A 27026-nucleotide genomic window follows, 5' to 3' on the forward strand; every position below is an offset into this window, starting at 1 on the left:
CTGGCTGATCAGTGAGGTGTAATGACTAGTGATGGTGATGGCAGTAGCGGAGTGTGAGGTGTGGGCGGAGTTAGCGGTGAGTTTAGCAGAGCTCCTCCCCCCAGGCGGCATGTGAGGTTTTGGGCGGAGTTAGCGCTGAGTTTTGCAGAGCTCCTCCCCCCAGGCGGCATGTGAAGTTTTGGGTGGAGTTTGCGCTGAGTTTTGGCCCCGCCTCCTTTACGCTGAGTGTGTGCGGGTTGTAGCGGGCGGGGCTGTGCGGAGTCCCGGTGCCGGGTATATAGTGCGATCCCGGGGCCACAACATGCAGTGTACAGGCCCCCATCTCCGGGACATCACTCCTCATTGGTCACACAGGAGGAGCCGACTCTTCTCTGCCAGCCGGGCACACAGTACTGCGGACGGGACATGGGTGGAGGGAGTGTGAGGATCTCCGAGCATTGACTTCACCCCGACACCAACCGGCACCCCATCCCCCCTTCCTCCTCCTCCGTCACCCACCGCACCGGACTCCTCCACCGGGACTATGAACATCGTGCTGGAGTTCTTCCTCGTCACTTTCAAGGTCCTGTGGGCCTTCGTGGTGGCCGGGGCCAAGTGGCTGGTCCGCCCCAAGGAGAAGACTGTCACCGGCCAGGTGTGTCTCATCACCGGGGCTGGCAGCGGCCTCGGCCGGCTCTTTGCTCTGGAGTTCGCCCGCCGCCGGGCACAGCTCGTCCTATGGGACATCAACACCGACAGCAACGAGGAGACCGCCGGCATGGTCCGACAGATCTACCGGGACCTCCAGGCCGAGGACGCCCTCCGGGGTGAGTGACACATCGGGCACCGATCTCTGCACACACCGATCACTTCACACACACTCCGATCTCTGTACTTACCGATCACTACACACACACACCGATCTCTGTACACACCATACACCCATCTCTGTACTTACCGATCACTAAACACACACCCATCTCCGTACATACCTTTCACCGATCACTACACACACCGATCTCTGTACTTACCGATCACTACACACACACACCGATCTCTGTACATACCATACACCCATCTCTGTATACACCAATCATTACACACACTCCGATCTCTGTACATACCTTTCACGATCTCTCTACACACAGATCTAACGGGACCTCCAGGCCGAGGATGCCCTCCGGAGTGAGTGACACTTTGGGCACCGATCTCTACACACACACACCGATCTCTATACATACCATACACCGATCTGTATACACACACCGATCTCTACACACAGAGACCGATCTCTATACATACCATACACCGATCTCTGTATACACCGATCTGTATACACACACCGATCTCTATACATACCATACATCCATCTCTGTATACACCGATCTGTATACACACACACCGATCTCTGTACATACCATACACCGATCTCTGTACACACAGATCTAACGGGACCTCCGGGCCAAGGACGCCCCACAGAGAGCACCGATCTCTATACACAGTCCACACCATACACAGATCACATGCTCATCGCTACGCTGATCGCTGCACACACAGATCTCACCCCGATCTCCATCGTGATTACACAAGCTGTACACTTTCACCAACTCTGCCCCCAGCACCGATCTGATTATACATGTGATCCCCAATTATATGTAGAGGAGAAATCCCTCCACAACACCGACTGTCCCATCTATGTCCCGACCATCATTGGGACTTCCCTGGATGGACAGTGCTGAACTCTGTAATAATTATGACATCTAGGATCAGGACTGAATGTGGAATTGGGACTAATAATGGGATGAATGACGGGTTTGGGAGGAATCAGGACATCTATAATGATGGATATCTACTATCAGGACTTATAATAATGGGGATAGCTAGGATGGGGCATGTTGGATCAGGACTAAGAATGGGACATCTCCAATGATGGGACAGGTAGGTGCAAGACTAATAAGAATGGGGACATCTGGAATCAGGACTAGGAATGGTGACATGTTGGATTGAAATAAATAGGACAGCTAGTATTAGGATGTCTAATAATGGGGACAGTTAGGATTGGGTCTAAGAATGGGGATATCTGGGATCAGGACTAATAAGGACATCTAGGATCAGGAAGAATAATAATGACATGCTGGAACCGGGCTAAGAATGGGACATCTAGAATTGGGATTAATGATGGGGCAGCCAGGATAAGAGCTAATAATAATAATGGGGACATCTAGGATTGGGACTAAAAATGGGGGGCATCTGGGATCAGAATGAATTATTAATAATAATATTATAATTATTATTCAGGATTTATCTAGCGCCAACAATCTACACTGCGCTTTACAACATGAATGGGCATTTATAATGATGGGAAATGGTGGATCAGAAAGAATAATGGGGACATATAGGATCAGGAAGAATGATGGGGACATGGTGGATCAGGAAGAATAATGGGGACATGGTGGATCAGGAAGAATAATGGGGACATGGTGGATCAGGAAGAACAATGGGGACATTGGTGGATCAGGAAGAATCATGGGGACATTGGTGGATCAGGAAGAATCATGGGGACATTGGTGGATCAGGAAGAATCATGGGGACATGGTGGATCAGGAAGAATGATGGGGACATGGTGGATCAGGAAGAATAGTGGGGACATGGTGGATCAGGAAGAATGATGGGGACATGGTGGATCAGGAAGAATAGTGGGGACATGGTGGATCAGGAAGAATAGTGGGGACATGGTGGATCAGGAAGAATGATGGGGACATGGTGGATCAGGAAGAATGGTGGGGACATGGTGGATCGGGAAGAATAACGGGGGCATGGTGGATCAGAAAGAATAGTGGGGACATGGTGGATCAGGAAGAATATTGGGGACATGGTGGATCAGGAAGAATGGTGGGGACATGGTGGATCAGGGCTAAAGCTGGATACACACTATATAACTTTGATTTTCTTTCAGCTATGTAGTGGACGGTCAGCCTGATTGCACACACATTGGAAGTGTTTAGATTTGACCTATTGTATGATTTTGGTAAATCTAAAGAACATTGTATGGTGTGTATCCAGCTTTAGAATGGGACATCTCAGATTGGGACTAATGATGGGACAGCGAAGATCAAAACTAATAATAATGGGAATATTTGGGATCAGGACTAGTGATGGGACAGCTAGGGTTAGGACTAATGACATCTAGGATCAGGACTAAGAATCAGACAGCTAGGGTCAGGAGGACTACTGATGGGGACATCTAATGGGAATAATATTAGTGATCTCCAGCATTGCTGCCACAGTTCCCCATGTAGTCCCTTCTATAGTTCATTGCAATGAATTTCAGATTTTAAGGTTTAGTCCTACATAATCCCCAGCAGGCAGTTTTTTTTTTTCTTGATCCCAGTGCACACATTGCCAGGAAAGCCTTTTCACATGATGTTCAGTGTCAGCTGTATTCCGGTACATAGACTGCCAGACTTCCGGGATTTTCCCAGCAATAAAACAATGTTGACACTGGGCTCAGCAGGTGAAGTGGGACTGTGCCCGGGGTAGACGGCGAGGTGGGTGAGGGAGGTCTGTGTCCGGGGTAGATGGCGAGGTGGGCGAAGTGGGACTGTGCCCGGAGTAGATGGTGAGGTGGGTCTGTCCCCGGGATAGACGGCGAGGTGGGTGAAATAGCACTGTGCTTGGGGTAGATGGGTGAAGTGGGACTGTGCCCGGGGTAGACGGCGAGGTGGGTGAAGTGGGACTGTGTCTGGGGTAGATGGGTGAAGTGGGACTGTGCCCGGGGTAGACGGCGAGGTGGGTGAAATAGCACTGTGCTTGGGGTAGATGGGTGAAGTGGGACTGTGCCCGGGGTAGACGGCGAAGTTGGACTGTGCCCGGGGTAGACGGCGAGGTGGGTGAAGTGGGACTGTGTCTGGGGTAGATGGGTGAAGTGGGATTGTGCCCGGGGTAGACGGCAAGGTGGGTGAAGTGGGACTGTGCCTGGGGTAGATGGGTGAAGTGGGACTGTGCCCGGGGTAGACGGCGAGGTGGGTAAAGTGAGACTGTGCCTGGGGTAGATGGTAAGGTGGGACTGTGCCCGGGGTAGACGGCGAGGTGGGTGAAGTGGGACTATGCCCGGGGTAGACGGCGAGGTGGGTGAAGTAGGACTGTGTCTGGGGTAGATGGGTGAAGTGGGTCTGTGCCTGTGGTAGATGGCGAGGTGGGTGAAGTGGGACTGTGGTTGGGGTAGATGGGTGAAGTGGGACTGTGCCCAGGGTAGATGGGCTAGGTCGGTGAAGTGGGACTGTGCCCAGGGTAGATGGGGGTAGGTGGGTGAAGTGGGACTGTGCCCAGGGTAGGTGGGTGAAGTGGGACTGTGCCCAGGGGTAGATGGGCAAGGTGGGTGAAGTGGGACTGTGCCCAGGGGTAGATGGGCAAGGTGGGTGAAGTAGGACTGTGCCCAGGGGTAGATGGGCAAGGTGGGTGAAGTGGGACTGTGCCCAGGGGTAGATGGGCAAGGTGGGTGAAGTGGGACTGTGCCCAGGGTAGGTGGGTGAAGTGGGACTGTGCCCGGGGTAGACGGGCGAGGTTAGTACATTATCTTGTGTAATGACCAGACACAGCCGGGGTGTAAGTATTGGATTACTGATTGATGTTGGTGAATTGTAGGTGTCCCCTGGTGTACGCCACGCTGGTTGGAAAGCTTGCATTCCTAATCAGTTAATATGTTTTCCTATGTACAGTACAAGATCCATCACTGGGCTCTGCTCATACATTACACAACACTTGGTTTGGCTGCGTATTGTCTTATTTCTGATCAAAGTACAGTCCCAGTTTGTTTTGGACGAGATCCCGTTCCTTTTTGCATAAATAAATGCCCGCTACATCTGTTATTAGTATAATGTTAAAAGCTGTGCGTTTTATCATCCATGTGCCCGTCCAGATGACGTCATTGGAGAAATGAGCAGCGCTCTACTAAAGTAAATAGTGTAGTAGCTTTGATGAATGAATTCTGGTACAGCGATGGAATAACATGCTTCCTGCCAGAAGATCTGGAGATATTGTCCCCTAAAACTGGCCATACACTACACAACCTCACTCTACAATCTCCTATAGATCTACTAACAAGTATGGATTGCAGGAACTGCCTGATTAGATACATAAGATAAATACTGCTTTGGAAGCAATTGTACGATAATCTGAGCGTTACTACACAGCTTTTGAGAGCCGATCCCGATCGTTCATCCGATATTATCTGATCGGACAAGCATGAACATTTTTCTCGTATGACTTTAGTTTAATCATTACAGTTGTCGTTCGACAATACATTACATCACTTCCAAATTTTTATTCTATTGCACGAGAATTATCGTAACTTTAGTAAACCTTTTATTTTTAATATGAAACTAGCATACAAAAAAACAGACAAACATTGATTTGATGAATCCAGGGTGGATTTGATTTAAATCCATAGTAAAAAAAAAGCTTCATTTAAATCCACTCAATTTAAATCCTAATTTTTAAAGAGCAACTGTCATCTCTGATCTGCTGTTGACTCACCGAAGTCCTATTCACTTTATTGGGGCAGCTGGTGATGCGGCAGTGACACAACAAGGTGGCGGCAGCAGCAGGTAAGTGGATGCCCGATAACAGGTGCTGCCATGACGGATCTGAAATGACAGGTGCTCTTTAAATGGAAGGACTCATTCATACTGGTAGTGTGAATGCATCAATGTAGTGCATATTGCAGAATATACATATATATGCTACATAACTAAGCTCCATTTCATGCTGAATAAACTCAGTTTTTTAAAGATACAATACAAATTATCTTTATATATATATATATTTTTTTTTTTTTTTTTTTTTACTCCAAAAGCATTTTAATAAAATAAATACATTTTAATAATTATTATTATTTTTTTGTTTAGATTCACCCATGGTGGATAAATAAAAGATTTGACAAACTGATTGTATAGTGTTTGCCCACCTTTACCCTCCCCCCCCCCCCTCCCCAAGGGCTTTAAAGCTCAAACATGAGGTTTCCATCCTATTTTTTTTTTTTTTTGTGCCTGTACACATCGGAGAGTCATATTGTCACTCAACGTTTCTAAAAGGTTTATTATTATTATACAGGATTTATATAGCGCCAACAGTTTGTAAAGCGCTGCGCAATGTGAGGGAAGACAATACAGTTACAATACAATTCAAACCAGGAGGAATTAGAGGGCCCTGCTCGTTAGAGCTTTCTTGGGGGCCCAATAGATTTTGATAGGAACCCTGAAAAACACATGATTTATTGTTAACAACCGTCTCCTCCCCCTCCTTGTAACTAGCTCTGCATTGGTTAAAACAAACTCTCAAGCTTAAAAATGCCAATAAATAAAATTAAAATTGCTGTGAAAAACGCTGAGGTGTGACCCCCAGACTTACCCTGTTCTTTTATTCTTATTACAGCGGGAAATCCTATTGAGGAAGACGTGCTGCCGAGCTCCAATCTCCAGGTTTATACATACACTTGTGATGTAGGCAAGCGAGAAAGCGTCTACACGACGGCCGAAAAGGTGCGACGGGAAGTCGGCGATGTCTTTTTGCTGCTCAATAATGCCGGTGTGGTCTCGGGACACCATCTCCTCGAGTGCCCAGATGAACTCATTGAACGGACTATGATGGTTAATTGCCATGCGCACTTTTGGGTAAGATTTGCAATTAAATCTTTGTGTGGGGTTTTATTTATTTTTTTTATCCTAGTAGCATATTTGTTTACAGACCTAACTACTTTTACTGTACTTGTTTGTTCCAAAATTTTGGGATCATCACTCCAAACTTTTAAGTGTCTCTTCTATTAGATCTGGGCTTCTGTAGCAGGGATCCATGGAAGCCTAGGGTTCCCCCAGAGGTTGCTAGGGGTTCCTTGAGTGATGACCTCTCAGATAGGTTTCCCACTGACACCATTGATTCCTTTAGCTATCTATAAGGGGGCAATTCATCTCCATGCCCACAAGTGTAGGGAGCACGGGAGAGTAGGCAGTGTATACTCCTTCCTTAATATAATATCATACTTTAACAATAAATATAAATAAATAATGCAGACAAAAATCTGGCCGCGGCCGTTTATTACTGGTTTAAAACATATTAAATACTCAATAAATATCATCTTAAAACCAGCCCAGCCACTATGGCTCAGGCTTTATCAAATAAATAAAATTTATTAAAACATCCAGTAATAAAACACTTGTCCCCCTTTGTAAAACAAAGGTGACCCACTACGTAATAAAAGCCGCGACAACAGGGGAGGGGGGGTCTGCTGCTGCTCCTGAGGTGAATGAGCCCCTCACAGCTGAGCTCACCTATTTATATCCTAACTTCCCGCCTAGATTCTCCTCAGAGCTCCCCGTGCCACTGCAGGTGCATCCCAGTCACCTGCAGCTACACGTGACTCTTTACCTCAGGTACCTCATCCCGCCTTTTTTTCCCTGAGGAAAAAACCCGGGAAGACCTAATGACCTGAAACTGACCTTTCTTAGTTCTAGCTTTCCCCGCCACTTCTCCCATGTGGAAAAGGGGGCATATAAAATGCCTACCCTTTTCCTTTCATTCTTCCCACTTGCCATCGCACTAATGTATTATGAGTTGTAAGTATTGTCATTTTTTAGCAGGGGATCTCTGGGACTGGAAAGTTCTTTCAAGAGTTCCTCTGTGTTTTGAAAATTGGGAGTCTGTATTAGAGCTATGTATTGGTGCTACAAATGTGAGATATTTTAGGAGCCATGCACACATAGGCAGACAAAATGCCACTTTTGGATGCGTCTCGTGGTTCTATCTGTCTCTAAATGCAGTTCTATGTGGCCATGCACATCAGGCGTTGAGGAGCATTTCCAGGCATTAAAAAAAAAAAAAACGCCAAAGTGCCCAGAGAGGAGCTAGGAGTATAATTTTATGCATGTAAATTGTATTCCAATGAGCAGTAAAATATTTTGGCCAGTAAAATGCATTTGCGCTCAACACCATATGCACCTACGTGTGCGATATTGAAGGAATTTTTTGAATGACCTACTTCTCACAAAATGAAGTTGTAAATTTAAAGACTTGCGGACAGAGAATACTGTATAGCCTAAACGCTCCTTAACCACTTCAATACCAGGCCAATTCCGACACTTCTCGCATATTGTATCAAAAACACATTAAAATATCCTAATGAAATATTCCAATAAGTGGGGGCCTTCCACAAATCGCAAATGATCAAACACCATAAATAAAAATTGGATGTGGGCTTAACACACACTGCTGGTGTTTGATCAGTTCTCACATACATGAAAAAATCTCCTTATTTATTTGGGTTTGTTTTTTGCTAGGAAATTACTTTAAACCCTCACATACATACATACATACATACATACATACATACATACATAATGTGTGTGTGTGTGTGTGTGTGTGTATATATTACCAGAGGCACTATAGAATAAAATGGTGGGTGTTTTGTTTATTTTTTTGGCACGTTATTTGCACAGAGGATTTTCAAATGCAAGTTTTTTTTTTTTTTTGGGGAAAAAAATACACTTTTGAATAATTGAATACCCAATTTTTTTTGTAAAAGATAATGTTATGCTGAGCAAATAGATACTGAACATGTAAGGCTGTAGAATTGCACCAAAGTACGGTACTTAAAATTCTCCCTAGGCGACATTGCAAACACATTTACAGGTTACTAGTTTAGAGATACACACGAGATCTGGTGCTAGAATTATTGCTTCCACTCTTGCGCTCTCAACAATACCTCACAAGTGTGGTGCGATTACCGTTTACATATGTGTGCAGAACTTGCGTATGCGCGCAGATTTGCATGTGGGGGACAGGGAAGCTATTTATTTATTTTTTTTCCCCCCTCTCGGGTCTAAGAAGTTTCTCCAGTTACCATACAATCCTATCCTGTGTGGATGTGATTGGTGGCACTCGGGACAGAGGAAGTGACCATGCAGCCTTCAGAAAGTACACTCCTGGTTATCCTGCGAGGTGCTCTCTGGATTCTAGCTGGATAATACAAAGTTTTGATTAATGGGACTTCTAAATTTTAGCAACGTTGTCATGTTTGCTGGAGTACACCCATAGCTTACATTGCTTTGTTGCTTTGAATTGCTCTTCAATTTGTTATACCTGTGCAGCCTTATGTATGAGATCTATCTCTGTATATGTCTGAGCCTGGTGTTTGCCACTAAAGTGGTGTTAACCCCCAAAACAAACATTGTCATATCACAACTTGCCAGTTCTTAGATGAGGTGGCTGCATTCGTTTTTCTTAAGCTTTTTGTTTATTTTTTAACCTGGTGATCCTGCCATTAGACAAAGCTATCCAGACAAAGTGGCAGTTAGAGGGTGGAGACAAACCATTTACCACTGAGAGGTGTGTTTGCATTGATCAGCTTTAATTTATGTATCTCTTTTTTTTTTTTTTTTTTTTTTTAATTTTTTCTTTTTATCCCAAAAGGGCAAAAAAAAAAAAAATAGCTGTAATTGCTTAAAAAGTGTTAGGGCTCTTTCACACGGTCCGCTCCGTCGGCGGATCCGTGTTGCTCATCAGGGATCGATCCGCGATCCCCGCTGAGCCGGGCGGATGACAGATAGGGTTTCCATCCGTCCAGATTTCACGCACAGGATCGGATGCGGGTGTCAGCGGAGGTGTCTCCGCTGACACCCGCTGCCCCATAGAGCTGCATGGTGGATCCGATCAGATCCGCCTAAAAAACTGACAGGCGGATCTGATCGGACCGCCCATGTGAAAGAGCCCTTAGCTGGAGTTCAGCTTCAGTTTGCTAGTCAAGTCCATTGAAATCTGTTAAAGCATTTTAACACTACTAATTCTGAGAGAGCTGAGCTGACAGGAGGGAAGGGACACCCCCCCCCCCCCCGTCACCTTTTTTATCTCCTGGTGTCAGGGAAACTTGACTGCTTTGGGCAGTACTTGTTACTTATTGGGCTGTGTTATGTCTGTACTGTTGTGCAATCTTCAGAGCTGGGAGACAGTCGGAGTTATTGGGCATCAACTGTCAAACCACAGGTGAATTTTGTCTTCCTAATTCTTAGTGTGGAGCTAAACCCATTATTTAACAGTTTTTCAAAAAGTTTCATGTTCCAGGCATGTCAGGGTAGCTAACTGTCACATTGGTTGTGCTCTCAACCAAACTGTCACACCATCCAATGGCTGATGTCATTATTATTGGTGGCATGATCCGTGCTCTGTCACCGCTGATCAGCTCTCCTTACATTCTGTCAGTGTAAGGCAAGGAGACCCGATAACTGACATTTTCTTATTTTACATGTGATCAGCTGTGACTGCACACGGCCAATCACATGGGTAAAGAGCCGTGTCATTGACCTTTTACTGATATCACACCGTGTCCCAGTGACACAGCGCCTGCCATCGCTGCATGCCCCGCGGGTGATAAAGCACGGTGAGGCTTATGACGGAGGTAGTTAGGGCTCATTCACGCCATGTCCACCTGAGTCCATGTAAACCATTTTTTACAGCTGTGTAGCATAAAAATAGTGTTTCTGCATTTACTTCACAATGCACAAAAATGCATAGTAACATTTTTGATCCTTGATTTGGCCTGCACAGGGGAAAAAGTTTAAACGCATGCAGCGTGTTAACCACTTCCGGACCGCCCGCTGCAATTTTACGCCGGTACTTTGACGGTAAATATCGGTGTTATGGCAGCTGATAGCTGCCATAACCCTGGTATTTTCTTACAGGGCGGGCAGTCCTCTTTCTCATAAAAGTGGTCCCAGTGGCGGATTCGCCATGGGATGACTTGTGGGTGGCAGGAGAGTTGGCGCCCCCCCCTCTCGCCGCTTCCCATTCATTTTCCCCGCTTACTGGATCCCTCGGTAGAGGGTAAAACGATCCAGTCAGTCCATGTCCCAGGCAGGAAGCTGAGTGAGGGCTCCCTCCCAACGTCGTTTCCCCCCCCCCCCCTTTTTTTTTTTTTTTCTTTGCTTTTAAGGGTAGATGTGAGGTCTTTTTGACCCCAACAATAATTCTAGCTCTAGACTTCCTCTGTAACTCTAAACTGGTAACCTGTAGAGATTGTTAAAGCGTCACCTATGGAGATTTTTAAGTACCAATGTTTGTCGCCATTCCATGAGCATGCTTGAAGCATGACATGTTTGGGTATCTATTTGCTCGGCGTAACATTACCTTTCACATTATGGGAAAAAATTGGGCTAACTTTGTGTGTGTGGTGTCCCCCCCCCCCCCCCCCCCAAAAAAAAATTGCGTTTGTAAGACCGCTGCGCAAATACTGTGTGGCATAAAGTATTGCAATGGTCTAAACTTTATTCTCTAGGGTCTCTGCTAAAATAAAAAAAAAAAAATGTATGTATGTATGTGGGTTCTAAGTAATTTTTCTAGCAAACAATACTGATTTTAAAGCGGAGTTCCACTGGTTCCTGAATGGTTGGGCAATCTTCTGGGGCCTGTGACGTGTCCCAGAAGATTGCAGGGAGGGAGTGGAGAGGAGAACCTCCACCCAAGCTGCCTAGGTTGCCCGATCGTAAGTGGGAGTGAATACATGTCAAAACTAGGTACCTGCGCCCCCCCCCCAAAAAACAAAAAGAAAGATAGCTGCCCCCATTTCCTCGTTAGAAATATGTTGGGACCCCCTCCAGTATTTGAGCTCATCAGGGGGTACTTTCCTGTTATCCTTCTAGATCATTGGTGACTACTATGTATTCTAGAGAATCTCGTGGGGCGATTCTCACATTTATGAATGGAGACAGACAGGCAGACATGGGGGTTTATCAAAGTGGAACTAAAGTAAAAAAAATACTTACCTTTTTGTTCCAAACGGTTCAATGCCCATGCTCGCTACCACCAGCATCTGTTCTCCAGCTTCCTCCATGTGTTGGTCTTTGGCCATCTTGATTGTACAGCATGGGATGCCCTTATTCCTATGCGTGTGCAGAATTGCAGTCATCTCAGAACAGGCACTGTGCCCAGACGTAGACTGAGCTGTGCATGTGCAGTTCTGTGTGCTTTCTACAGAGGACTGGGAACAGGCGAGTAAGTTTATTTAAGAGACCTCACATGTCTTCTGTAATGAGTCTGCCGGTTCCCTGTTTTTCTACTTTAGTTCTTTCATTTTGTCACTTAAATGTTAAGTCTAGGTATTGTTTTTGCATAGCTAAATGTTCCATAATGGGCGATCCCTGTGGAAGGCAGGAATCAATGTAGTAGTGGCCGCTACTACAGCAGTCCTCACTATCTTCAGGACCAGCTGCTCTATTATATAATAACCACAGGGGGTCACTCCCATACTTTGTCATTGGTGACGTTCAGAGAACACTTAGAATTTTTTTAGTGAATGCTAGATGTTCTCCGATTGGACAAAGTATAGAGGTGGTGCTCGTGCAGAGTGTGCGACACCCCCCCGTAGTTATTATTCAGTTATTCACCGTGGGATTCAGTAGAGAGTGAGGATCGCTGTAATAGCAGCAGCTACTAGAGTAATTCTCCGCTTCCACGTGGATAGGCCAGCTATGGAATAATCCTACTTCATTGTTCCAAGCTGGAACAAAGTCATCAAAAATATTCATACCTGGAATTTTGACTTTAAAGGTTGATAACCCGCATAAAACTGATCTCTCAATTTGTCATTTGTACACCTAAATAAAAGAGCAAAAAAATAATTGGCCAGCTCAGGTTCAATTTTTATTCAATCAAACCTGACCCGTGATGATAGTCAAATACTTTGTGCTGTCATTATTCTGCCCCTTGTGTTCACTGATAGAATAAAGAGCAGGTCAGTTCTTCCATTCTTTACTATAAAATGTTCAACCCTGATTTCTACCGTAGCTTTGGCCTTCCCCCAGAACACTCCGGTCAGTGCTCTCAGCCATTGGTGCTAAGAGCGCTGATCTGGAGCCGGTTGGCTGTTGGTTTTCCAGCAAGCTTGTCCGACAGAAGTCGGCTGAACAGTTAGCTTCTGTTGGACCGTCTGCCATACACTCAGCCTGAATGTCGGCCGGTTTTTATTGAATCAGCCGATGTCTCCTGACATTCAGCCCGAGTGTTCTAGTCTTAAAGGGAAACTCCAGTCAAAAATATATATATATATTTTTTTTTCCTATTAATAGTATGTTAAATATCTTTCTTTGATATTCATTTTCTGGCTAGCTGCTTGTAAAGCTTACAAAGTCTTATCTAAACTAGACAAACGTTATTCCTGTTCTTCACCGACAATGCTATCTCCCTTTATCTGTATTTGGTAAGCTGCCTTTCACTTCCTAAAAAGGTTGTCAGCCTTTCTTAGACAGACATGCCTAGATCTGCCCAGCCCCACCCCCCCATCCCTCCTATCCTTCACAGAACATGATCTCCTGATAGCCTCGTTTAGGCTAGCAGCTTTTACATAGAGCGAGAGGGGGGCGACTTGTCATGCAACTTTGGACACGTAAAGTCGCGTGACAAGTCACAGCCTATTGACTTCAATGGCACCCATTCATCTATGTCACTTTGAAAATCAGCAATTTTTGAAAAGGCGCCTGCACAACTTTGATGCGACCCACGCCAACCCACCCCCCGTGTCCAGGTTCCTTCTCCTGTGGTAGTCTTCATTCAAAGGACAGCTATACTGTATATGTGCTCCTTCCACTCCCCGTGTCTGGTGTGAATTATTGTTTTCATTTTCTCATGAATTCGGATGTACAATGCATCCTTACTGATGTGAGAATGTTGGGCATGAACCTTTGATAAGCCCCTCCCCCTCCCATTCTGTATACACCCACTCCCTGGAAGTGATGTCACTAGCTTTCAGTAACCACACTCACTTGCTGCTCTTGGAATCAGCAGGAAGAGGGATTGAAGTCATGTGACAGCACTGATTACTGCAAAATAAAGAGAGAAAACTGGGATTTTTTTTTTTTTTCCATTTTGACACATAAGGCTGAACTCCACTCACATTAATGATTGCAAGGGAGAATTTAAGGTATTGGGCTGTAATTCGGCTTTAATCTCAGTATCCTGAGAATCATGTAGGATATCTGGTCACCGAGAGCCCAGCTGTCCTTGAAACTTGGAGAGCTTGTCATGTTCCAGTGCTGCATTGTCTTTGTTCCACCTTTTTAATGAATGAAAACTGGTGACATCTCTGGGTAGAAAAGGACGTATTGTCTGAAGTTCTGAGAATATGTCAAAGGTTATTTTTGCTTCAATTACTTTTCAGGAAGGTTAAGACTAGAATACTACAGCTGGCTGCAAGCCCAACAGTAATTTACAAACCGGCTAGGGAACCGAGTCCATGAGATGTAGCTGGTAATACCCCAACTACTGGTCATCTGTGACTCTAGGCTGCCGGTCTCTGCCTTTATTTCTAACACTATAGTGGCTGATAGTATTTTGCATCCTAGTGGCTGTCATGAATTCAGGTATAAAGACTTAAAACTGTATCTAATCCAAGAGCTAACATTCATCTGCTGCAGTTTACTACTCCTTTTGGCTATGGTGGCTGCATTTTCCCTTTTTTTTTTTTTTTTTTTCCCCCCCGACGACCCCCCCCCAGTAATATATTCTCTCCTAGGGTGACAACACTCACTCCCTGTACTGTATCTACTGAGAAGCAAAGTTGTCATCGGACAGAAGGTGTTAGGACTACAGGACACCTCCCCTTCTCTCCTTCTTCATAACATAGGGCGAGGTATCTTTTAGTTCAAATAAAATCTGGCACAATGGTAACGAATAACAGAGCAGCAGAGTGTACTGGAAGATATCTGCTCACTAGATTTCTGGCAGAATCAAGGGGGGTTTTTACACTTTAACTGATATCACAAAATTCTTCTAGCATTATATTTAACAGACCAAAAGGACAAAAACTGTGCTGGTTTGTCATTGCTGGATTTAGAGCAGCAGTCGCGCTATATATATATATATATATATATATATATATATATATATATATATATATATATATATATATATATATATATATATAATATTCCATGTTCATGGCCGGGCTGTGATGACGTCACACACTTGTTCACATGCATGGGAATCATGACTCCAGCACAGCGCTCTGCATTATTGCCCTGAATGCAGAGTGCACTGCGCATTAACCTCACCGGCTGCTTGTGTTGTGGTGATCTCCTCCTAAACGTAGCAAGTTTAGGAGACTTCTTATAAGCTTGCCTGTAGGTACAAAATCTGACCTCCCAACGACTTTTAAGTGTGCATGTCACCTTTATCACTTTCAATCATTAGTTTACATTCTTTTTCTATTCTTCATTCTTTTACAGTGAAGACTAGGGATGCACCGATCCCACTTTTTTGGACCCGATACCGATATCTGGTGTTGTGAAATCACCGATACCGGAACCGATCCGGAGCTACACACAAAGCAAGCGGCTGCAGTACAGAGCACAGCCGCTGCTTCATGTGTACGGCTCCTCCATTCACAGGCGGAGTGTATCTGATATCCCTGTGAGCCGGGACTATACAGGAAGTAGCGGCTCCCATCCCATACTACTACCTCACCTAGTAAGGGATGGCTGAGCCGTTGCAAAGCAAAAACCGGATCGGCCAGTGGGTCGGTCAATGTTACCGATCCCCCGATCCAGCTATAATGGCCATATCGGCGCTGATATCCGATCCAAATATCTGATCGGTGCATCCCTAGTGAAGACTACGTATGTCATGATTCAGTAATTAATAAGTAGCTTTGATCTGCACAGAAAATGTAGATATATGAGTAAAGGTGGCCAGACCAATCTATCTCTAAAGATCCACAACCCGTCCACTAGCCATAAACTTCTGATTTAGACTTCCATTCAGTCAAACCGAGTCGATTGGCCAGGGTGGAATATTATCCGTCAGTAGCACCGGGATACTTTGCTCATGAAAATGACTGTAAGTTTGGTGGTCAGATTGTGAGACTACATGATGAAAACAGAGATGTGATCGCTTTATTTATAGTTAAAATTGATTGTACCTTACTATCTGTCCAAATCCCTGTGTTTAGCATATCAATTAGAATAATTGATCTTTATTCAACACATTCAATAGGAAGAGATTGATTGATTGATTTATTTTCTGATCAATCATTTGTTGGCGTGTGTATGGCCACCATAACCTTATTTCTTTGCTTTGAGCTCTATTCTGAGAAGGGTGAACTGACAGATTGGCCATTAGGAATGGGTAAAGCTCTGAACCTCTCACAGGGTGTCAACAAGACTGGGAGGAAGGAGAAATTTCAATGGGAACATCACAAAAAAAAAAAACACTCTCACATGGTTTTAATGCTTCTCCTCTATAAGATTGTGTGTTTAAAAAAAAATTGGCTGCAGCTCTGGATGTTCCAAATTCAAAGCTTCCTATAGTGCTCATTGTATTTCAGTAATAGAGTCCATCCTCGTCTATTCAGTGTGTTGAATGGAGTTGATCGCAAAGTGACGCACTGCACTAGAAAATCCCTACAGAGATCACAGATCTGTTATTTTTGTACAGGCTTGTCCATAGACGGGCTTCTAGCCAAGATTTCTCTATGCATTTGTGAGTGTTGGTAGTAACTGCGGGGGAGAGGGTCGTATGGGAGAAGCATCTTTTTACAGGGGGTTTAAAGTCCTCATACAGATGTCAGTAAGTAAATAAAACAGCAGGGGGCACAACAGCTAGCAATATCCTTAATGTTCCTAAGGTTAACTGAAATTATAAATCAAAATATGTCCCATCTTGCCTTTTTGCTTGCAAAATAGTACCCCCCCCCCCTAATAAACCTCAGATGCAGACAGTATGCTCTTTGCGGACCTAATCCTTCCTCACCTCATATCTAAAGCTGGGTATATGCGTTGAGTTTATTTGAATGGGGAAAAAAAACCCTGACAACAATGTGTGATGCGGGGTTCAAGACCGTTCGACAGAAGCCAGTCATTAGATACCACCACCATGATACATTTTCTGAAAGCATAGGACCAAGAATAGATCAACTATGCTACTCCTTCCTGTGTGGGGTTTTTTTTTTTTTTTTTTTTTTTTTTATATACAGTCGGTTTCGGTACCAAAATTTTATATATATATATATATATTTGGCACCTTTAGCACAAGGTAAATGTATCCCTTTTTAAATACCATTTATGTCTTCACACTGGTCTGTTGGGCTTCCGTTGTGATGTTAAAAATCCTGCCTGCTGCATTTTTGGTCGTTTAAAAAAAAAAATGCACCTCCCCATTGAAAATGCAGTAAGAACACAATAATGCATCAGTGCTACGTTTTTGATGCACGTTTTAAGTCCCATGACCTATGAAATGCACCAAGTACAGTAAAACTGTGGTTTTAAAAAAAAAAAAAAGTGTTTTCCTTCCATTATCTGCAGCTTTTTCTCTCATCTGCAAAATGACGATAATCCCATTTTTGGTCGCCAAAATGTTCGTGCATCTCTAATTTATTAGTTGCACACAAACACTCCATAACTTACAAAATTCCTAGAGATAAAACTGTTCGGTTAATATTTCACAAATATAAAATGTTTCCCTTTTTTTATGAAAAGGCAGAAATTGCAGGTATGCCAAACTGTATACAGCCATGGCTGCCTCAGTTTTTATGATGGCAATTTGCATATACTCCCGAATGTAATGAACCGTGATCAGATTTATTGCAATTAATTGCAAAATCCCTGTTTTTCCATGGAAATGAACTTAATCCCATAAAAATTATTTCCACTGCACTCTGGCGGTACTCAAGCTCTGGCGGTAGGGGTGGGGTGGGGTGGGGTTGGCATCCCCCTGCCAGAACACAACAGCTCGGTGGGGGAGATCGCTATACTAAAGTTGGATTGTTAGTGTGTGTATATATATGTATGTGTGTATATGTGTATATATATATATATATATATACATACATACATACATATATATATAAATTTCCCCCCCCCCCCCCGGGTTGAACAAGAAAACTAGTAGTGTGCACTAGGCTTTAGTCTTTCTCTCTGCAGCACAGTGCTTAATAATCACTGTGCTCTATACAAAGCACTTCCTGTTCATTCACAAATTGAAGAGATTGTAAACACGTGACTGATGTTTGCTTCCTTTAATGAATGGACACTGGAGTTGTCATACTATTCCTTCATGGTGTCTGCTTATGGAAAGGATCAATACATGAGAGGCATATTGATCCAAAACAACATCTAAGTGATATACTAAACCTACAGGTAGGCTGGAACCTACAATAATAAAGATAAGAGTACACAACTATGAGTCCTAAACAAGATTGCCTTTTATTATATACCTAGGTGACCCCTATAGAGAGATACCCACATATTATGGGAGTAAAAACTTTGTCCTATGCATACCAACCTGCTATCCTGATAAGGTGATTATCTTTCCTACTTTTTGTATGAGTAGAGTGGGGGAATTTACTCCTCACAATACTATATATATATATATATATATATATATATATATATATATATATATATATATATATATATATATATATATATATATATATATATATATATTTATATTTATTTATTTATTTATTTTTTTTTCTTTTTTTTTTTCTTTTATCTTGTACCTAGGATCATCACGACAGATCTGTGTGTGTATGTATACAACACATTTTGGTCCTAAATTTATTTTCTCCCCTGTGTCTGCCCCAGGCAGGGTTAATTTGTTGGGGGTTTGGCGGAGGGCTGTGCTAGTAAGCCATATTTGTATTTATTATGATGTTCATAAATACAGATTATGTTTATGAAGCACTAATATTGAGTCTGTTCTAAGCGAAAACTCTTTGTACATCTGCATGGTCCTGAAAAAAACCTTGCGTGAAACGCGTCGACCAGTGAACAGACAAAATATCTATACCTACACGAACCTTTATATGTACCAACTTAACCATATCTATGTATGATGTACATGACTGAAATTTTAATAGGCGACGTTGGTCTCCTATGTACAAGCTGAGCTTATTTAAGGGCCAGTTTTGTCATTTTATTGAGATGTGGTTTTAGATCAATAAATGTGATTTTAAGATAAATCTATGTAGTTTTAGATCTGTCTCATGTTGTGCCCTTAAAGTCCACGCATGACAGTGGTTCCTTGTGAACACCTGTTTTGCATTTTTCTGAATAGATAGGTCGTTGGCACGCTCAAGATATCTCTGGTTTTTCTTCTCTTCTGCCACAATCCTTACAGCAATGGCAGGAAAAGAGGTTAAAGATGAAGGTTGTTGCCGGCATTGGAATGCTGATGCCTGAAAGTGTGTGGGTTTTGTGGTTTGTTTTTGTGTTTCTCCCCGCGCCCCCCCCCTCCTTTTTTCTCTTCCATGTGAATGCAGGAATGCTCCCCCAGTTGTGTTGTATTCTGACAGAGGGACTTTCCCCCCTTCACCATCAGAATGCACGGATCAGCGCTGCAGCCTATTGCCTGCAGTGCAGATTGAGTGGACCTATACAAAAAAGTGATAATAATTTTTTTTTTTTTTTTTTTTTATTAGAACCTTGATCAGTTTTAGAACCTTGATCAGTAGACTGTTTAACTACATCCCGCCCGCCCTATAGCAAATTGATGGCGGGATTGTGGTTGTATTATCCTGACCGGACGTCGTATAGGGGCGCGCAGAGCGGCGATCGGTGATGCGAGGTGTCAGCCTGACACCCTGCATCTCCGATCTCGGTAAATAGACTACTGACATAGGCTCTTTACCATGTGACCAGCTGTGTCCAATCACGGCTGGTCACATAGTAAACAGGAAGAGCCGTTGATCGGCTTTCCTTAGTTCGTGCCTGACAGGCATGAGTAAAGCAGCGCCGATCGGCGGCTCCCCTGACGGGGGGGTCGGCACTGGTAATCAAATCATTGATTACCAGTGCAGACCCTCGGGGGGGGGGGGGGGTGCCACTAGATCCACCAGGGATGCCCACCATGACCCCAGGGATGCCCACTATGGCCACCAGGGATGGCAATCAGGGCTCAGGGAGCCCCCCATTGCCCTCCCCATCAGTGTCGCCCACCAGTGCCCATTATTGCCCACCAGTGCCACCCCATCAGTGCCTCCTCATCAGTGCTCATCAGTGCAGGAAAAAACATATTTATTTACAAAATTGTATAACCTAAACAAAACTTTTTTTTTTTTTTTTTTTTTTTTTTTTTCAAACTTTTCGGTCAGCAAAAAAGAAAAAACCCAGAGGTGATCAAATACCACCAAAGGAAAGCTCTATTTGTGGGAGGAAAATGACATCAATTTGGTGTAGGTACAGTGCAATTGTCATTCAAAATGCAACAGCGCTAAAAGGGGAAAATTGGCCTGGGCAGGAAGGGGGTGAAAGTGCCCGGTATTGAAGTGGTTAACCACAGAGTGGTCAGACATGGATCAAAATTCAGACAATCCCTGCTAAACCGACTGAATTTTGGTCCATACATGGCTAGCTTAGGATGTGGCCATACTATGGTGTTATGGGTCAAGTAACCTGTGAGAGCTTCTTTGTAATAATGCAATTTTTGTTTTTACGGTTTGTAAAGTGAATAAATTCGGCAGTGCCTCTTTACCCTAAAGGAGCCCCTCGTATATCCACGGCGCTGAACACTTAATGAACCAGCAGTTTGCCTTTAAAACAATCTGCAGTTTCTCTTGTTATGACCTTCAATGATTAACAATATACTACAGTGAATGTATTTCACAGTTGAGTAGCTTTGCTGTAAGCATACTTATTGTTGTAGTTTTAATGACTGCGGATGGCAAATGGCCTACTTCCCTTTTCTTTACAAGCCGGCGTGGTTTAGTTGCTCTTTATTAAACTTCTAAATAAGGCCGAGATATTTATTGCTGATAAAGGGGCAGCGTTTTTACGAGCTGGAATTGCTGTGCAATAATTGATCTTTTCCCCAGATTTTGTCCCATGACTGCAAAACATGTGTCACTTTTTAGCAATGGCCTTTAAGGGCTGCCTTCTCCCAAATGAAAGGAAATTGACGTAAATTTGTGAAATACAATGAATGTGCTCCGCTGGGCAAAGAACAGATGTCTACAAGCATCTCTTGATGTCATCTAGCACCTCCAATGACGAGAGCCATCTGTAGGACGGAGGCAGCCAATTTCAGTGGTAACTAGTTTATTTCATACAGTGCATTGTTTTCTCCCGGCAGCTGCGAATTGTGCTGTAATGCTAGTTCAAATCTACTAGATAGATAAGGACGGGGTGTGCTATTGTCACGTCACCACAGCTTCTGATGCTGGTAAAGTCCAGTTAGATTTGTAGGGATGGGTCATGAATTGTAGAACACCCCAGTAGTCTCTTCGTTCTGGGCCTCCATTAGTTCTCCTTTAAGCATATAGCTTTGCCATGGAAGGAATAAATGGTTTAGCATGCCCCCACCCACCCCCCCCCCTTTTTTTATCCGGTTTTATTTATGGAGCTCTTAGGTCATAGCTGGCCTCCTGTAGCATATCCAATCTGCACATTTCTGATGCTTTACATTATTCCTGCATCTTGTCATAGAATAATGCTTGCTTGTGAGCATGCCTTGGCTCTAGTAGCAGCTATCTTAGTCACTTCTTGGCAGTAGCACAATCTTTCTAGTTCAGGGCTGCCCGTTCACTGACAAGCACTCAGGTGGTGAAGTCTGCATGTTCTGTAGCTCAGGGTGACATGGGACAGTTCAGGGGACATTCTGTTGCAACCAGTCTTTGACTTAGTTATTGAATTGCAAATGCCAGGAAACCTTTATTTGGGCTCTTCGCCATTAACGTGGTACTGCCTGGATATTGTGGGTAGGAAATCTGTTTTCCTTTCTTGTTACAGCACCATTCTGGGCTAATGCTGAATGCCAGCTATAAAATGCCAAATCATATAGTCCCATATTTATTTTTTAAATGTATTTTGGAAAGTGTAGGTCCCCCGTGATTATGGCCTGCTGAGGGTAAAACTCCCCGGGAGGCATGGCTTCGGGTGGAAGTGAGCCTTGGCTGGAATTGAACTTTTCAGTTAGCAGCCCGTTATTTGGATTGTGGACTACAGTGGAGAAAGAAGAAAAGACACCTCAGAATCAAGGAGGAAACAGGCTGGCCTGTGAGTTGAGTGGCGCTGATCCTTCCCTTCTTGGGTCCCCTGTTGACGCTCCTGGCCACTCCCTCCTGCCAAGTGTCATCAGAGCAAGCAGGCTACAATGGGGGCACTCAAGCAGGCTCGTTCCCGAGCGGCGGCTCTGCCTCTTTCATTCACACACAGAACTGCGGCTCGGCTGTGATTATTGAAAATGGCTCCCGCTGCTGCTCTCTTGCACATCACAGGATGGAGATGGGGGGTTCAGGTGTGTAAGGTTCAGGTGTGTAAGGGGGATGCTGCACAGAGGAGGTTTTTTGCCTTCATGCAAGATGGGGAAAAAAAAACCTTGAGCCTTTAGAACCATTTTAAGCTCTATACACATGAGCCAAAAATAACAGATTAGGCAGGAACTAGCCGACTTTCTGCCCATGTGTATAGCTTCTGTTGAATGAGCACGCTGGAAAACCAGCATCCTGGGGGTGGGGGGATTCCCATGTTTACCTCGCTTTACTCCTGGCCTGCCTTTCATCCAATCAGGTAGTGTTGCATTCTTGTGCAGACAGTGAACATACTGACAGGAGTGAGCACTGGTGTGGCCTCCTCAATATACTGTTATTGCATTATTGTCCATTCAGTGACCTTTGTTGCATCTAGTATTTTTAACCAAAATTTGACGCTGGCTGTAGGTGTCTGGATCACAAACCTGAAAGATATTAAACTTTTCTGGAGTCTCAGATCAGTAAAAGGTTTTTACTGATCTGACTGTAGTGAGCAGCGTCAAGCAAGCATTCCTTTTACTAAATCCAGTGTCGAGAGAGAGAACCGATTTTGGGGGTGTCATTGACTTTATATTGACCCCTGCAGCAGTTCGCAGTGTGAACTACCTGTGATTCTGATGCGGTGCGGGAACCTACACGGGAATCGCCGTAGTTCCCGCAGCACACCAGTGTGAACCGAGCCTGAGGACTGCCATCCATTAGTACAGCTTCACTTTTAGTCTAACCCGAGTTATGGGGAAAGTCTGCCTCACCTGTACTACCCTACCGACAAGATTTTTCCCGATAAGGTAATTTGGGAGAGATTACATGGAATTTGTGATCTGCAGTGAGTGTTTTAATGTAACACCCCAAATGCAGTTTGTTTGCCTGCACTGGATCGCATGGTACAGATCTAGTTGCTGTGCATTTTTTTTTTTTTTTTTTTTTTTTTTTATATAAAGTAGTGTATGCATTACTTTTGCTGCAATCTGGTGAGAGGGAGACTTCAGCTCATTTCACTACACCCTAAACGCATGGGAATCTCACAAACATAGCTCCTTCCTGTGCAATTCATGGCGTGAAACAGCCCAAATTGCAAGAGAGACCTAGGATGTCTTTTGCAATATAAAAAGCTCACCTGCTTGCATAACCCCCTGCCCCCCCCCCTTTTTTTTTTTAATGATAAAGTTCTGCTTTGACCCAGCACATGCATGCAAACACACGTTATTAATGTGAATGAGCTCTTGACTGTGATCATCCAGGGCTGGTTTGTACCTGGATGAAAATTGGGTCTTCTAATCAGGGCAGGGGGGATGTAACAGGACACAGATGTCATACGCTTCACTACCACAAGCATTCCATAAGGGGTTAAGCTGAAAAGAAGGAAAATAAAAGCCTGCTAATCTGTCTGTAAAAGTCATTATCCTAAAATGTAATTATGACACTGCCCGTAGCTCACAATACGTTATTTCCTTGTTTTCCACATTTTGCTTTACTTTTGCCTAATTTGTCTTGACACTGCAGCTGTGGCGGCCTTTTGTGCGACTAAACCTTTCCTCTGTTGTATTTTCATGAAAAGCACTAAAGAATTCTGGAGCGGGGTGGGAAGAAGTGCTAGACTGTTAGAAGTTAATTTGCCATAAACAAGAACGTCGAGAACCAATTACTAAAGCTATGAAGTGACATGTAAATGCTTGTCCACTTTCACACATTTTGTGCCTAATAAGTAATTGCTGGTTGGTGTGTTCCTATAAGTGCCATCCTAAACGAGCAATTTGTTTGTAGCTTGGCCAAGTCTTTAAAAAATTGTTCTAAAGAGAAAAAGCTGTGCTTGTATTTACCGCAGTGTACCAAAAAAAACAACAACTTTGCCACTAACATTGGCAATAAGCACAGTGCTATTCAAAGAATTAATAAAAGGCCATTTTCACAATCACCCCCAACCTTTCAGCAGTAGTTTCTAGTGAACTTTGGATCTGTTGTGGGTGTGAGTGCCCTGATCAATTGAAATTCATGTTCTGATCAAGACTGGTAGAAATTGATTAAAACAATTGATCCTCCTCCCTCGCCTTCCTTTTTCCTTTTCCTTCCTTTGACTTCCTTTTCTCCTTTGCCTTCCTTTTTGCCTTTCTTTTTTTCCTTTGCCTTCCTTTTGCCTTTTTTCCTTTGCCTTCCTTTTGCCTTTCTTTTTTTCCTTTGCCTTCCTTTTTTGCCTTTTCTTTTTTTCCTTGTCCTTCCTTTTTGCCTTTTCTTTTTTTCCTTGTCCTTCCTTTTTGCCTTTTCTTTTTTTCCTTGTCCTTCCTTTTTTGCCTTTTCTTTTTTTCCTTGTCCTTCCTTTTTTGCCTTTTTTTTTTTTTTTTTTCCTTTGCCTCCCTTCTCTGTTATTTACTTTTTTTTTGTGTGTGTGCTCTTGGATCTGTCTATTCCATTATTATTATTATTTTTTTTTTTTAGTGGAGAATTATGAAAGAAAACCAAAGCCTAGGGCAGGGATATACAAACTGTGGCCCTTTAGCTGTTGCAAAACTACGAGTCCCATCATGCCTCTGGGTGTCTTGCTTGTGGCTGCTATTCTTGCTATGCCTCATGGGACTTGTAGTTCTGCAACAGCTAGAGGGCCACAGTTTGCATATCCCTGGCCTAGGGCATTCTTTCTCAAGTAGGGTTCCTCCAGATGTTGCTAGGAGTTCCTTGAGCAGTGAGCAACTTCTCCCTGTCAGAAGACTCTCCATTATCGGCAATGATCTTTTTAGAAAGTTTTATAGGGGGGGGGGGGGGAGGAATCTCTCCAATGACCACCAATGTAAGAAGCATTCTTCTAAGTCACTGGTCTCCAGATGAGGCCCTTTGCTTGGCTTTATCCGGGCATTGGGAAACTATCCCTCCCACTGACCCACAACAGTGGGGCATAATTTCTCCCTCTGATACTGATGAGGCACTATTCCTTCTACTGCCACAAATGATGAGGAACTATTGCTCCCACTGACAACGATAGGCTGCTATTCATCCCACTGACATCAGTGATAGGGGCACTACCAATGATGGGACATTCCTGTTGTACACTCATAAGGGGCACAACATCTCTCCTCAGCCATTTTTTAATTTTAATAAAATATTGCAATGGTCGTCTTTTTTTTTTTTTCTTTTTTCTTTTTTTCTAGGGTCTCTGTTTTAAAAGAAAAAAAAAATGTTTGGAGGTTCTAAGTAATTTTTCTAGCAAAAAATACTGCTTTTTGACTTGTAAGCAACATATGTCAGAAAAAGGCTTAGGCTCCAAGGGGTTAATGCATGGAATGCAATAAAGATGTACAGCCAAAGCTCGTTGGGCTGTACATCTCCTATGGATCACAGGAGTGCAATTTGTTTATCTCCTGTGACCCGTTTTCAGCAGAGAATTGGTTGAAGTCCGCTTTCTGCTGACGTCACCGAAGTCGGTCTAGGAACCACATTTTCATGACCACAGAGTCGGGATCCGCCAGGAGCCTGGACCGACTCTCGGTGAGCCGCTGAGAGCCTGAGCCGGCCGCTCCGCCCCCTCCACAGCTCAGCGCTCCAGTGAGCGAGGAGAGGGCAGAGCAGAGAGCTGCTGACTCTCTGCTCGGGGAGCTGTCAGAACCCTAGGTCGGCTCTCAGTGTAGAGGCTCCGGGGGACAGATGCAGCATAGGACCGATGCTGCATCCACCTATGTAAGTGTAAATGGGGGGGGGGACCCCATACTTCTCGTTTTAAGATAAATAAAAAAAAACTGACTTTACAACCCCTTTAGTTGTTCAAATTAAAGATGTCCAGCAGGCATTAGAAGTTGTGCAGGGCATTTTGACAAGGACAAAAGTTGGACATTTCCAGATTTCACACCAAAGACTTGCTGAAAATCATACTAAGCATAATGGGGTAAAGTGGTATTGTCCTGTTTGTGTAGTGCCCTTTATTTAGAATGGCTCTCCAGCACATTAACATATGAAAAATACAGTAACTGACTGGGACATCAACAACAAGGTATCTCACATTACTTTAGGATGAGTTGACTTTGCAGTAATATAGACTTGTGGACAATTTTTTCAGTTTAATTTGTCTAAACAGTCCCTATAAAAGGTGAGGGGGGGAGGGGAAGGGAGGGAAAACCATGCTAATCCTGCCTTTGGCAGCCATCTATCTGTACAACTGCCGTCTCTCCGTTTTCAGCACTGCTAGCCAACATGGATTAGTTGCTTAACACCTGCAAGCCCACTGTGCAAAAAGGACATGTGGGGCTGTTTAGAGAGAAAATACCATTTTAGAATGCTTGCAGCAGATCTCCTCCTATTCATTATCATCCTGCAGAGTACAAATGTTTGTTTTTATTTTTTCCCTATGAATGAAGTCTGTCTTTTTGGGTATTTTTTAATATAAGATCTAAATTCATGCAGCCCCCCTCTTCTCTAGCGCTTTGTTTCTCTGAATTGGCAAGTGTTGTAATGAAGCTGTGTTGGAAGGAAGGACATGGCGCGATCACAGAATTTTTTTAGATCTTAAACAAACACAAGATGGTTCTCAGGAGTTTGTTGATTAAATTACAATGATTACTCTGTGCTCAGCAGTTGGCACCAACAAAGTCAGAAATTACAGCAGATTTGATTTCAGGGGACGCAGTGATAATCTTGTTAGACAGAAATTAAGAATGCTTCAAAGAATTACTTGGAAATCTTTAAAAGTGCAAGGAGATCCGAAAACTACCTGTTTTTCTTGGCCCAGCCAGAAGAACATTTTAGTAAAACCTTTTTTTTGGCCAGTTTCTTTTAAGGGGTT

The 27026-nt window shown here is 43.7% G+C and overlaps 1 protein-coding gene across 1 annotated transcript in view; it reads left to right on the top strand.

The window, feature by feature from the left end:
* Positions 1 to 218: 218 nt before the first annotated feature.
* RDH10 (retinol dehydrogenase 10) overlaps positions 219 to 27026 on the top strand; it is a 49394-nt gene continuing 22586 nt past the window's right edge. Inside the window, exons 1-2 of the mRNA XM_082257449.1 lie at positions 219 to 806; positions 6412 to 6650. Of these exons, the coding sequence (XP_082113575.1) occupies positions 524 to 806; positions 6412 to 6650 (522 nt within the window). The 5' untranslated portion in view covers positions 219 to 523. The remainder of the gene's footprint in view (positions 807 to 6411; positions 6651 to 27026) is intronic.

This window comes from Pelophylax lessonae (assembly GCF_965119305.1).
Source record: "Pelophylax lessonae genome assembly, chromosome: 5".
Classification (NCBI taxonomy): Eukaryota; Metazoa; Chordata; class Amphibia; order Anura; family Ranidae; genus Pelophylax; species Pelophylax lessonae.